Below are 13,767 nucleotides of genomic sequence, written 5' to 3' on the forward strand. Positions count from 1 at the left end.
GGTCGCTCTTCTTTGCACTCTTTCTAGAGCAGCAATATCCTTTTTGTAGCTAGGTGACCAGAACTGAACATAATATTCTAGATGAGGTCTTACTAATCCCTACTGCGTTCAGCTCGAGAATTAATCTTTTATGCAGGACTTTGTCAAAAGCTTTCTGGAAATAATGTTAAGTTAATATATTAAATTACATACCGTATACTTAATAAAAAAAACTGACACACTGAAAAATGTGACGTTTCAAAATCTAACATGAAACACTGTACTACTGTTATAGGCTTCCAGTAGCCTTCTGCCATATCATTTTGCAGTTTTTTTGACTACATGATGTTGAATAAAATATCTAAATTATATTCATTTAGTTTTTTTTTTAATTTTCTCAATCCTAAAATTATAGCTGTCTAAACGGTTCTTTACTCATCAGATATGTGGAATTCAGTGTCAGATACATATAGAAAGGGATCCCTGTACAAAAAGAAAGATGCCTTTTTATTACAGTAAACATATTGAAGTAAAAATAAATGTCATGTCTTTTTTGTACACATTTCAAACTGACGGATCTGACTGTACTTGCACTTAAGCTGCCGTCACTGCTGCATAGGCACAGCAAAGTTTAATTGCGTGATAATGGACCATTAGTTGTTTATAGCTAAAGCATATTAACTGAAATTGTATTGCGTTAAACTGAAAACGGTATCAAAGGTACATGACTGAAAAGTTTATTTAAAATGTAGGGCCTATATATATTGTGCAAGACTTTATTCTCACGGATCTGACTGCCTGAACATGATGGACATAAGAAATGTAGCTGTCTGCAAAAAAAAAAAAAAAAAAGCAGTAAATGCTTAGGACAAGCAAGCATACTAAATGAGTCTTATCCTTCACAGTACTAAATTAATCCACTTGAACAGGATCATCATGAATCTGATGCTGCAAAGGGGATCTTCTTTAGTCCGATTTAGCGGATGATCTACCTGATTATCTTCTGGTACGCTGCAATCGGGATTAACAAGTGTACTAACTTTAGTCTAAAGTGGACTAAACCTGCTTAATCTGCTAGTTAGACCCATCAAGTGGATTAACTTTGGTACACTGCAATCGACCCATGATGTTTTGTTATTGTTTACAAAATCGTGAGAATGCATGGTCAACAGTGAGTGATTATTGACAAACTGGCTGTTGAACACGCAGGTGAGAAAACCTGTGCTGAATGTGGTCGAGGAATAAACTAAGTAATTGATAGCTAGTTAATCCCTCAGTCACAATATAAAAACCTGCATCTTTGGCTGAACAAGGTTAGTGTGTTCAGAGGCGGAACGAGACATGAGTCATGAGGTTAAAAAAAGCTCAAATCCAAATAACAATGGCTACCCGTGCCATCGTGCCGTTTTGTTTGTTAGTGTTTGTTTTGTTTTTGTTAAAAGCATTTATTTGTTTAATAAACGGGTGCATCAGTGCTTCCATATCCCAGTACTGTGTCTGTCTCCTCCCTGGTCTGACGTCACCCGCAACCCATCTTGCCACAAACATGAACAGATTTTAGCCATTTGGCTGACAGCGATTTGGGGATGCTGTTTGTGCATTATGGAGATTTTGTTTAGACAAAAAGTTCCAAACAGTACAGTAGTTACAGCATATGTAATAAACTATAACATTAATATTATGGGTCAAATATATAAACACATCTCGCTATATAGACCGTCGTAAATCGAGGCTACGTTTATTGTATTTTGCCAGTATTGCATGTATATGTATCCCTATATAATTAAATCATTTTGCTTCACAGAGTCAAATGAAGCCTGTGGATTAATGTTACATAAACATACTGAATTACATACTGCTTTGTAGTTTTCCATACTTAAAGAAATGTTGATTTCGAAATGTCACATTTTTAAATGTTAAGAAAAACTGTTGTAAATCTCGCGCCGGGCCGTACCCATATCCGCAGCAGGTCTCCAAGGTGAACAGCCTCTGGCATGTTAGAACAATTCGAAATCCAGCATGACTTAAATACTACTGTACAACTATTATGGCTTCTGGTAGACTTTTTGCGATGTCTTTCTGTAGTTTCTTTGATTGCATGATAAAACATCTAAATTATGTTAATCTAGGCTTAAGTTTACCAGTTTCCGATCCACTGATCTGTGGCGTACCAAAAGTAATGACTAAAGCTAAGGTTTACAATTTTAGAAAAGCAAACTATGAAGGTATGAAATAGAGACTAACAGAAGTAGATTGGAGTAAAATAGAGAAAACATCCACAGAAAAAGGATGGCTGTTTTTTTTAAAATGTAGTACTAGAGGCGCAAAACAATTACAACCCAAAAGTAGACAAATCTAAATCTAATCCTTCTGGCATTTTGGCTTTTAAGCAGGTGTCAGAAAAGTTATCACATGGATAACTGGCTTGTGGCATCCAAACGTTCATAGCGACTTTGCTTTTTGATCCTTCGATGTCGCCTCTCCCTATCATTGTGAAGCAGAATTCACCAAGCGTTGGATTGTTCACCCAGTAATAGAGAATGTGAGCTGGGTTTAGACTGTTGTGAGACAGGTTAGTTTTACCCTACTGAAAAACAAAATTGCCAAAATTAAAAACAATATTCAGAGCAAAAAGGCACTTTACAGAGTGTTTAAAAGGGACCAAGAACAAAGTACACAGAAAGAGTACTTAGAACTGCAAACACAAGTCAAAAAAGAAGTTAGAAAGGCCAAGAGAGAGACAGAAATCAATATTGCTAAGGGAGCTAAAACCAATTCCAAAATGTTTTTCCAATATTATAACAGCAATAGAACATTCAAAGAGGAGGTTAAATGTCTAAGAGACACAAATGGCAAAATCATAGATGAAGAAAAAAAAATAACATATATATTAAATGATTACTTTTCACAGGTTTTTACAAAGGAGGACACGGACAACATGCCCCACATGTCGACCTGTTCCTATCCAGTTTTAAATAACTTTAGCATAACAGAGGCAGAAGTGTTAAAGGGACTAGGAGCTCTTAAAATAAACAAATCCCCTGGGCCAGATGAGATCCTCCCAATAGTACTCAAAGAAGTTATTTACAAACCGCTAACCAAGATCATGCAACAGTCTCTGGAGACAGGGGTTGTACCGACAGACTGTAAAATAGCAAACGTAATACCGATCCACAAAAAGGGAGACAAAACCGAACCAGGTAACTACAGACCAATAAGCCTGACTTCTATTATATGTAAACTTATGGAAACTATAATAAGACCCAAAATGGAAAATTACCTATATGGTAAAAATATCCTGGGAGACAGTCAGCATGGTTTTAGGAAAGGGAGATCGTGTCTAACTAACCTGCTTGACTTTTTTGATTGTTGAATTTAAATCAAGGGAAGTAATGTTAAAACTTTACAATGCATTAGTAAGACCTCATCTAGAATATTGTATTCAGTTCTGGTCACCTCATTACAAAAAGGATATTGCTGCTCTAGAAAGAGTGCAAAGAAGAGCAACCAGAATTATCCCGGGATTAAAAGGCATGTCGTATGCAGACAGGCTAAAAGAATTGAATCTATTCAGTCTTGAACAAGACTACGCGGCGATCTGATCCAAACATTCAAAATCCTAAAAGGTATAGACAATGTCGACCCAGGGGACTTTTTTGACCTGAAAAAAGAAACAAGGACCAGGGGTCACAAATGGAGATTAGATAAAGGGGCATTCAGAACAGAAAATAGGAGGCACTTTTTTACACAGAGAATTGTGAGTGTCTGGAACCAACTCCCCTGTAATGTTGTTGAAGCTGACACCCTGGGATCCTTCAAGAAGCTGCTTGATGAGATTCTGGGATCAATAAGCTACTAACAACCAAACGAGCAAGATGGGCTGAATGGCCTCCTCTCGTTTGTAAACTTTCGTATGTTCTTATGTACTTAAGTGCAGAAATGTACAGTACATGTAGACTACATTTCTGCAAATTATTTCCAGCGACGAACTCTGTGATATGAATCTGGACGGTCCGTTTTTGCAAGTATGGACAGCAAACTTTGTCAGTGTTTTCTAAAAAATCCCAATTCAGCTTTTTATCTGCTGCTCCATAGTAAGCCACAGTGTTAACAGCTCAGCACGCACGTTTACATCATTGGTGTCTGTTTCAGGCAGAGTGTCCTGGTCGCCAAGGTGACACAGCTGAGAATTCTTCCTCATCCCACTCTGGTGTTGTCAGAGTTTCAGTTTTGGTTGTATTTTTGTCAGTACTCTCCTCCTCAACTACAGAAACCCAGCTTTTTTGAAGCAGCGTTGCATTGTTTGCTGACTGACAGCGTTCCCAGCATGCTTTAGCAAGCGCACAGCATCTCACAGAGACATTTTATTTACACTGAATTTTGGTGCTGATGCTCTTCGCTTTTCACTTTCCAGCCATGCTTGCTGCTGCAGTCAGTGCTGTAAAACCGACACTGCGTGCAGGGATTAAATAGCCAAGGTACAGTACAGGGGTAGTTGCTCAATAACGAGGTGCAAACAGCTGATTGATCGATCTGTTAAGCGTTACTACAGTAAAGTGCTGCCTTTATTGAAATCTATGTGATGGCAGGTTATGAGGTGAAAACAGCTGATTGGTGGATTAGTAAGAGCGATTCCTACAGTATAAGCAGTGTTTGTTATTTAAATCTATGTGAATGGTTGTCACAAAGACGGCCGGAGTGGGTGGCGTCAGACCAGAAGCAGGAAGTGAATAAACAGAGAGATGTGGTTTGTTTAAGCTGAGCGCGTGATCGCGCTCAGCATTTAATAATTAACAGCACAGAAAATAAAAGGTTTGAACAGACAAAAACACGGGACACGGCAATACACGCCAAAATAAAAAGACAAACAAAACGACTAGACACTAACACACAGGTGAAACGGAGACGAACAAACACGGTGAGAATACACTTATTATATTTATAATTACGCTTTTACTCCTTCTCTCTCACCCGTTCTCCACTCACCGAACACCTAACCACGAGTGACTAAACGTGCATCTATTTATACTGTTTGTGCTGGGATTCAATTACTAATTAATTATTCACTTGAATCCCAGCACGTGAATTCATTACGTGAAACCCCGTGTTCACATATTATATTTTAAATGCACGTGCGTGATGTGCAATCCCGTGCCTAAATACAAATATACACTTTTTAAATACACGTGAAACACAGACCCGTTTATATCCCGTGTACCAATGACTATACACCAACATTAACACACGCACGCAACATACAAATGCACACAGGGACGGGGCACATTGCCACACATACCCCCCCTTGTGCGCAGCACACATGGCCTCAACGGCCACCTCCCCCCTTAAAAATCCAGCAGTCCAGGACAAAGTCTCGGGCTGGGAAGGGAGGCTTCAGTGGGCCCTTGGCTGGCAATGCTGTCAGCACCCCTGCCGGTAGTGGCACGGCTGACAGCCTGCTGGTCCATGCTTGCAGCGAACTTGCTGCAGGGGATGCTGGTCTCCTGACCTCACCCCCTTCCTTCATAGCCGGTAGCTCCCCTTGGTGGGGCTCCGACCACAGTACTGCCGGCAGCGAAGAAGCTGCAGTGGGAACAGGTCTCCGGACCTCCCCCACGATCTCTGGCAGCGAAACTGCTGCTGGGGTTGGTGATCTCCAGACCTCCTCCCCCTTCTTTGTGGCCGACAGCTCCCCTTTCTGGGGCTCCGGCCACCGTACTCCCCGTGGTGGAAGTACGGGAAGCAGAGACAGCTCCTGCTGTTCTGCTTCTGGCGGTGGTGGAGGCAGAGGCAGCTCCTGCTCTTCTGCTCCTGGAAGTGGCAGAGGCAGCTCCTGCTCCTCTGCTCCTTCCGGTGGTGGTGGCGGAGGCAGAGGCAGCTCCTGCTCCTCTGCTCCTTGCGGTGGTGGTGGCGGAGGCAGAGGCAGCTCCTGCTCCTCTGCTCCTTGCGGTGGTGGTGGCGGAGGCAGAGGCAGCTCCTGCTCCTCTGCTCCTGGTGGTGGTGGAGGCAGAGGCAGCTCCAGCTCCTCTGCTCCTGGCGGTGGTGGAGGCAGAGGCAGCTCCAGCTCCTCTGCTCCTGGTGGAGGTGGAACCAGCAGGTATTCACCCTCTGCTGGTGGAGGTGGGAGGGGCAAGCAGTCCTCCCACTGCGGTGGAGGTGGAACCAGCAGGCATTCACCCTCTGCTGGTGGAGGTGGGACCAGCAGGTATTCACCCTCTGCTGGCAGCTTGGGTCCTAGGGCTGTGGAAGCCCCGACTTCCCTCTCTTCGGGCTGTGGACGCACCGACTCCTCCCTTTTGGGCTGTGGACGCCCCGACTCCTCCCTGTTGGGCTGTGGACGCACCGACTCCTCCCTGTTGGGCTGTGGACGCACCGACTCCTCCCTGTTGGGCTGTGGACGCACCGACTCCTCCCTTTTGGGCTGTGGACGTTCGGGCTCCCCCCACTCAGGCGTAGGACGTTCGGGCTCCTCCCACTCAGGCGTAGGACGTTCTGGCTCCTCCCACTCAGGCGTAGGACGTTCTGGCTCCTCCCACTCAGGCGTAGGACGTTCGGGCTCCTCCCGCTTGGGCTGTGGACGCTCAGGCTCCTCCCGCTTGGGCTGTGGAGGCAAAACCAGCAGGCATTCTTCCTCTGCTGGTGGAGACGGGGACAGCAGGCATTCTTCCTCTGCTGGTGGGACTGCTACCTGGGCTGCTGTTCCACTTATAATTGCCTCCAGGTAGCTGAGGACCAAACCCACACCTTCCTCCCAGGTGCTTACGGTCTGTTCCCTTGCATAAGCCTCCCATCGTTCCCTATCCATAAACTGCAGGAACTGGACGACTACTGGTATAGACTGGGCCTCCAGCCCAGCATTTTCCAGCATCCAGTCCCGCACTTTGATTGCGTCTTCTGCCATTTTTATTTATTTTTTTTTTTTTATTTTTTTTTTTAAAATCCAAAACTGCGGTTCCTGCTCTGGCCTGAGTCCTGGAGGCGCTGTTGATCCCACGCAGGACACCACGTGTCACAAAGACGGCCGGAGTGGGTGGCGTCAGACCAGAAGCAGGAAGTAAATAAACAGAGAGATGTGGTTTGTTTAAGCTGAGCGCGTGATCGCGCTCAGCATTTAATAATTAACAGCACAGAAAATAAAAGGTTTGAACAGACAAAAACACGGGACACGGCAATACACGCCAAAATAAAAAGACAAACAAAACGACTAGACACTAACACACAGGTGAAACGGAGACGAACAAACACGGTGAGAATACACTTATTATATTTATAATTACGCTTTTACTCCTTCTCTCTCACCCGTTCTCCACTCACCGAACACCTAACCACGAGTGACTAAACGTGCATCTATTTATACTGTTTGTGCTGGGATTCAATTACTAATTAATTACTCACTTGAATCCCAGCACGTGAATTCATTACGTGAAACCCCGTGTTCACATATTATATTTTAAATGCACGTGCGTGATGTGCAATCCCGTGCCTAAATACAAATATACACTTTTTAAATACACGTGAAACACAGACCCGTTTATATCCCGTGTACCAATGACTATACACCAACATTAACACACACACGCAACATACAAATGCACACAGGGACGGGGCACATTGCCACAATGGTACATAACGAGATCTAAACAGCTGAGTTTGCCTGAAATATATGGCGTGCTTAACACGGTATAAACAATGCCTTTGTTATTAATCAATGGGAGTGGCAAATGGCAAATGCTATTTGCCCGATATAAACGGCTGCCCACAATAACCCTGGACGGTGTAAGTGGTGGATATTGTATTGATCACTCCTTGCAGATATTTAAATGCCACTAGTTCACAGCATTCTTCAAGAGATTGCATCAAATTACAAATACTGTGGCTTTATAAAAACATACCGAATTAATGCATAGTTTAAGCAGTCATATGAGTACAAAACACAGTTAAGTGTTGCCATGTTTTCTTTGTTTCCAGATAGAATATATATCTGCTAAGAAAATGGGAGTTGTTTTCTTGAGCCAATTGTGATTTTAAAGTTAAATATCCGATCATTACTTGGTTATTTAATATACTTTATCTGGTGGTCTGTAGGTAAATAATGTCTGGTTTTCAAGTTAAATCAGCTATGAATATGTGCTTCAAACAGGGGGACGGAATGTGATACCTGAATAATTTACAAGCAGACAATATTGGGCCCAAATTAAAGGCACACAATTAAAAAAAATTAAAGATTGAAATGTAATTGTCTTTTCTTTATTAACAATTAGGAAAACATGCCATGTTTGAGGCTATGATGAGTTGGAAGCAATGGGTAGATGCATATAAATACAGAAAAACACTTGAAGAATAGAAAGTGTGTTATCTGAAAAACTCCAATAAAATCATTTCAACAAATAGTTCCTGTACTTTTAAGGCTGCATTGCATATGTTTTTTATCTGGATGATGTAGGCACTACCGAGGACATGTTGCAAACTGGCACCAATACAGATGCAGTCTGTGAAACAGAGTATCAAATCTATGTACTTTTTGTACAAACACACAAACACACAACCTTGGCCAATAAACTATAATAAAATGTGAAAGAACCCCAACAACTTCTTCCTTCAACACAAATACTACAGTAACGGTATAGTGCTCTGTGTGGAAAGTATTAGAGGATTACAGAACTCCCTGAAGTGTTTACAAGAAAGTCTTTTTTTTTCATCATATTCACACATCATAGGTAAATAAACTTTTACTGGGGAACGTTCACCACGAGAAAGAGATTTTTATTCTAAACACTGCAGTGTATCCACGTCATGCTCCATCCTGCAATAATGCTGGTTCTCTGGTTGAAATGAGTGGTGTATTGTGGGAATCAGTTACTCAGATTCAATGCGGTACAGGCTATAGAATAGTACAGAGAGCACTCATTTTGTTCTGTCTTGCACACAGTTACCTGTTCCATGCCTGGCTTGTCCTTATGATAGAGTGTCCTTGTCTCAATATGTTCTGGAACCAGCCTGCATCCAGCATCAGGAATTTCTGACCAGCGATGTAGAACATTTAGGGCAAGATGCTCATAAGATTCCACCTTTTCATCTAAACCCAAGAACAAAGATTTCAAATATTTGTGATTCTAACAGAAACACTTTGTTTAGAATATGTTGTTACAATTATGGCAAACTTAATGTTAACCATTATACAGCTATAATCAGATTGGGTCCATGTCACAAGGCTGGCTGAGTGGTGACACGTCAGACCCGGAAGAAACAGACAGACAGAGACAGCGAGGTTGGTGAAGCTGAGCACTTGGTTGTGCTCAGCATTTAATAAACAAAACAAGAGAACACAAAAACAGGACACGGCACTTGAGGCCAAAATAAATAAATATATAAACAAAACGTACTAACACACAAAACAAGTGGACGAACGTTTAAACAAGTACCGTGCTGGCACTTCCAGCACGCTGTAGCAATTGTTATTCTTTAGCTGTATTTCTCCTTTCTCTCTCTCCCGTTCTCCACTCTCGAACACCCAACCCCGAGTGAATGAAAATGTTTCTATATATACTGTTGTGCTGGGATTCAATTACTAATTAATTATTCACTTGAATCCCAGCACGTGAATGAATTACGTGCAACCCCGTGCTCACATATTACATACTTTAAATGCACGTGAAGTGATTTGTGCCATCCTCGTGCCTAAATACAATTATACAATTTAAATACTCGTGCTGCACACACCCATTTATATCCCGTGCAGCCATCTCTATACACCAACATTAACACACGCACGCAACACAGAAATGCACACAGGGGCGGAGCACATTGCCACAGTCCATCATGGAAAATAAGCCTCAGGTACTATAGAACCTTTCAAACTAAATGATGTTGCTAAAACAATAAATAATGCCTGTTGTTTACTACAATCAAGTCATGCTGACTGTTTCAGTCTTGAGTAGTTTTGAGTTGAGTTTTTCTAGGAGTATTATTCTTATTAATTCAACTTTAAAACACTGTCTGTTCACTTTCTGAATGAAAATCAGTGACAGAAATGTCTCTCCTCCCAGTGATGTAATTGAAGCACGATCCTAGTATGGGAACCTCTGCTTCAACTCTTCTTTGTTCCAGGTAAAACCAATTCAGTTCCTTCAACCTATTTAGTATCTTATTCCTTTAAGCCCTGGGATTAGTGTGGTTACTATCTAGGGTCACAAAGTTCTTTTTGTATTGTGGGAACCGACTTTAACATAGTATTCATAACCTCCTTTAATTTGTACTTTACACTTTTGACTATATAACAAAGTATATCGTTTGTATTTTAAATGGTTTCCCCTCGCAGACTGGTTGTAGACAGTGATGGGTGTATCCGCTCACATGCTGTGGGTGTATTGCAACACCAAAGTCTTTCTCTTGGTGGGACTGTTCTAGATCTAAAACTTCCATTTGGTATTTAAAGCCTACATTGATGTGACCAACATGTAACACTTTAAATTTGCTAACATTAAATTTCATTGGAAACATTTATTCCCACTTACACTTAATATCCTGAGTGGCCATTTCAGCCTCTCTGTTACTTTATGTTGTATACAAGTTTACTAATTATGTATATAAGAAACAGCAGGGGTCCTTGCACCTACCCTTGTGGACACTGCTCAGTACATGCAATTTGTTGTAACCCCGCTGGTTTTAACACTGTTTTACAATATAGAATAGCAGGTTAAAAGAAAACATAGCTATAGTAAAAACACCCATACCATCTTCCTCAAAGACTGTTTTTCCAGCAAAGACTTGATCTCCGATGCAAATCTTCCCAGGTCGTAAAAGGGGTCCATCCAACTGATGATCTTTACAGAGCTTGGATAGTAATTCCGTGGGTTTTATTGCATCCCGCCATGCATTGTAGCCGTCACTATAAAAAGCACAATTTAATTATAAAAAGGATCAGAGATTTACTTAGATTGGTCAATATGAGATCCTTTATCTCTTGAAAAGGACCTACAATGTTAACGTTTAAACTATGTTTTATCTCTGTTTCAAATAAATCTGCCAGAAAATATGTAAATACAGTTTTCATTTATGTATTTTACATTTTTTTCTGCTTGATGAAATACAATCTCTGTTCTAGTGCACACCAACTGAATGCTGTCTGTCAAGTCTGCTTCCTCACTGCCCTATATGTTCAATCTATCTATTTAAATTTAGTATAGTAAATAAAGTTTTGGGAAAAAAATCGAAAATAGTGTTTGCTGTCGGCAATACAATCATCCACATGCATGTGTCATGTGGGAGGGGGGCTAGAATGGGATTTGATCATTTAGCACCAGTAGGCTCTCTGGTGCTAAACTTTCAAAATGATTTGCACCACTGAGAGAGAATCCTGAGCAACCAGCATTACTCATGGAATACTGAGGAAAACTTCTGTACTCATTAACAGCAAAAACATGCGCTGCATAAAAACATGAAAAAAAACAAGCATAAAAACATCAAATGTTTTTTTAACGTATCCATTGTCTAAATAGCAATAGCCCTCTTCAGTTCTATTGTTCAAATAATGTATAATGTTATAGAAACATTATACATTCTATTAGTCTATTACGTAAACAACTTTTCAGGGATCAAGAGGTAATATTAAACATGCATCTCAATAAGCTGCAATTCCTGTGAAAACAGAAGTCATAAAAAATTCTGTTCTGCGCAAGATTATTATTATTTTTTTTTGGTCATTATTTTGTTTATTTAGCAGACGCCTTTATCCAAGGCGACTTACAGAGACTAGGGTGTGTGAACTATGCATCAGCTGCAGAGTCACTTACAATTACATCTCACCCGAAAGACGGAGCACAAGGAGGTTAAGTGACTTGCTCAGGGTCACACAATGAGTCAGTGGCTGAGGTGTGATTTGAACCGGGAACCTCCTGGTTACAAGCCCTTTTCTTTAACCACTGGATCACACAGCCTCCGATCACAAAAATTCTCACAGCAAATCCCATGAAAAAGCAAAAAAGACAACCCCCTCCACTCCAGTGATAGGGGGGGCCCAATTTTCATGATGTCGCAAAGTAGCGGTGCTAGCACAAAGACCGTTTGGCATGACATCCATTTACTGCATTTTTGTGACCTCAGAGTGCTGTACTCAGTGCTCAAATTACGTGGGGGCCGGGGGAGGGGGGTCAGGCCCTCTTATTTATTTATTTTTTTAATTTAGTGGTCGGCAATTATTTTTATTGTTTTCTCCCCAATTTAGTAACGTCCAATTACACTTCAGTAGTTCGGGACAAAACACCAATCACACTGTAATACACTGGGGTAAAAAAGTGATGTACTGTTCCTTCCAGACAGTACATAAGAACATAAGAAAGTTTACAAACGAGAGGAGGCCATTCAGCCCATCTTGCTCGTTTGGTTATTAGTAGCTTGTTGATCCCAGAATCTCATCAAGCAGCTTCTTGAAGGACCCCAGGGTGTCAGCTTCAATTACTGGGAGTTTGTTCCAGACCCTCACAATTCTGTGTAAAAAAGTGCCTCCTATGTTCTGTTCTGAATGCCCCCTAATCTCCATTTGTGACCCCTGGTCCTTGTTTCTTTTTTCAGGTCGAAAAAGTCCCCTGGGTCGACACTGTCAGTACCTTTTAGAATTGGAATGCTTGAATCAGATCGCCGCATAGTCTTCTTTGTTCAAGACTGAATAGATTCAATTCTTTTAGCCTGTCTGCATACGACATGCCTTTTAAACCCGGGATAATTCTGGTCGTTCTTCTTTGCACTCTTTCTAGAGCAGCAACATCCTTTTTGTAGCAAGGTGACCAGAACTGAACACAATATTCTAGATGAGGTCTTACTAATGCATTGTACAGTTTTAACATTACTTCTCTTGATTTAAATTAAACACTTTTCACAATATATCTGAGCATTTGTCAGCCTTTTTTGAAGACATTTCAAATGAAGACATTTCTAAGTCAGCATAAACTCCTAGGTCTTTTTCATATATTCCTTCTTCAATTTCAGGATCTCCCATATGATATTTATAATGCACATTTGTACTGCCTGCATGCAATACCTTACACTTTACTCTATTAAATGTAATTTGTCATGTGTCTGCCCAGTTCTGAATGCTATCTAGATCATTTTGAATGACCTTTGCTGCTGCAACAGTATTTACCACTCCTCCTATTTTTGTGTTGTCTGCAAATTTAACTTTGCCTACTATACTATACAAGTCATTAATGTAGATTAGGAATAGCAGAGGACCTAATACTGATCCCTGTGGTACTCCATTGGTTACCTCGCTCCATTTTTAGATTTCTCCTCTAATCAGTACTTTCTGTTTTCTACATGTTAACCACTCCCTAATCCATGTGCATGCATTTCCTTGAATCTTCCTTCTATGTCCAGAAGATGTTTTCCTGTATAGACTACTTTTTTATTGATACCAGCCTACTCTCCTCCACTTGCACCTATCATGGCATTGTTATTTCAGATCATCCCCCCCCCCTTGTTTTGGAACTCTCTTTTACTACCCCAGCCCCAACCTTTACTTCTTGGTGCTTCAATTTTCTCATACTTTCAGACCAAAATTTTGTTCAGTTTATCTCTAACCAAATATTTGTTTTTCTAGACACCAATACTACTCCTGAAGTCTCCTCCTCTATATTATGGGAGACCTTAAAGGTCTTTCGTACAGGGACAAATAATTTCATATACTGCCCAGGCCAACAAACGCCATGTACGTAGGCTTTCTGAGTTGTCTAACCTTATTTCAAAATTGGACCAGTGCTATGCTAATTATGCTACTCCAAATCTCTATAAAGAGTG

The 13,767-nt window shown here is 41.1% G+C and overlaps 1 protein-coding gene across 1 annotated transcript in view; it reads right to left on the reverse strand.

The window, feature by feature from the left end:
* Nucleotides 1-13,767, reverse strand: part of LOC131721859 (fer-1-like protein 6) — a 205,746-nt gene that overhangs the window by 44,177 nt on the left and 147,802 nt on the right. The window contains exons 34-35 of the mRNA XM_059014974.1: nt 10,710-10,864; nt 8,910-9,052 (exon numbers count right to left, since the gene is read on the reverse strand). Of these exons, the coding sequence (XP_058870957.1) occupies nt 8,910-9,052; nt 10,710-10,864 (298 nt within the window). The remainder of the gene's footprint in view (nt 1-8,909; nt 9,053-10,709; nt 10,865-13,767) is intronic.

The sequence above is a fragment of the Acipenser ruthenus genome, chromosome 49 (genome assembly GCF_902713425.1).
Source record: "Acipenser ruthenus chromosome 49, fAciRut3.2 maternal haplotype, whole genome shotgun sequence".
Lineage (NCBI taxonomy): Eukaryota > Metazoa > Chordata > Actinopteri > Acipenseriformes > Acipenseridae > Acipenser > Acipenser ruthenus.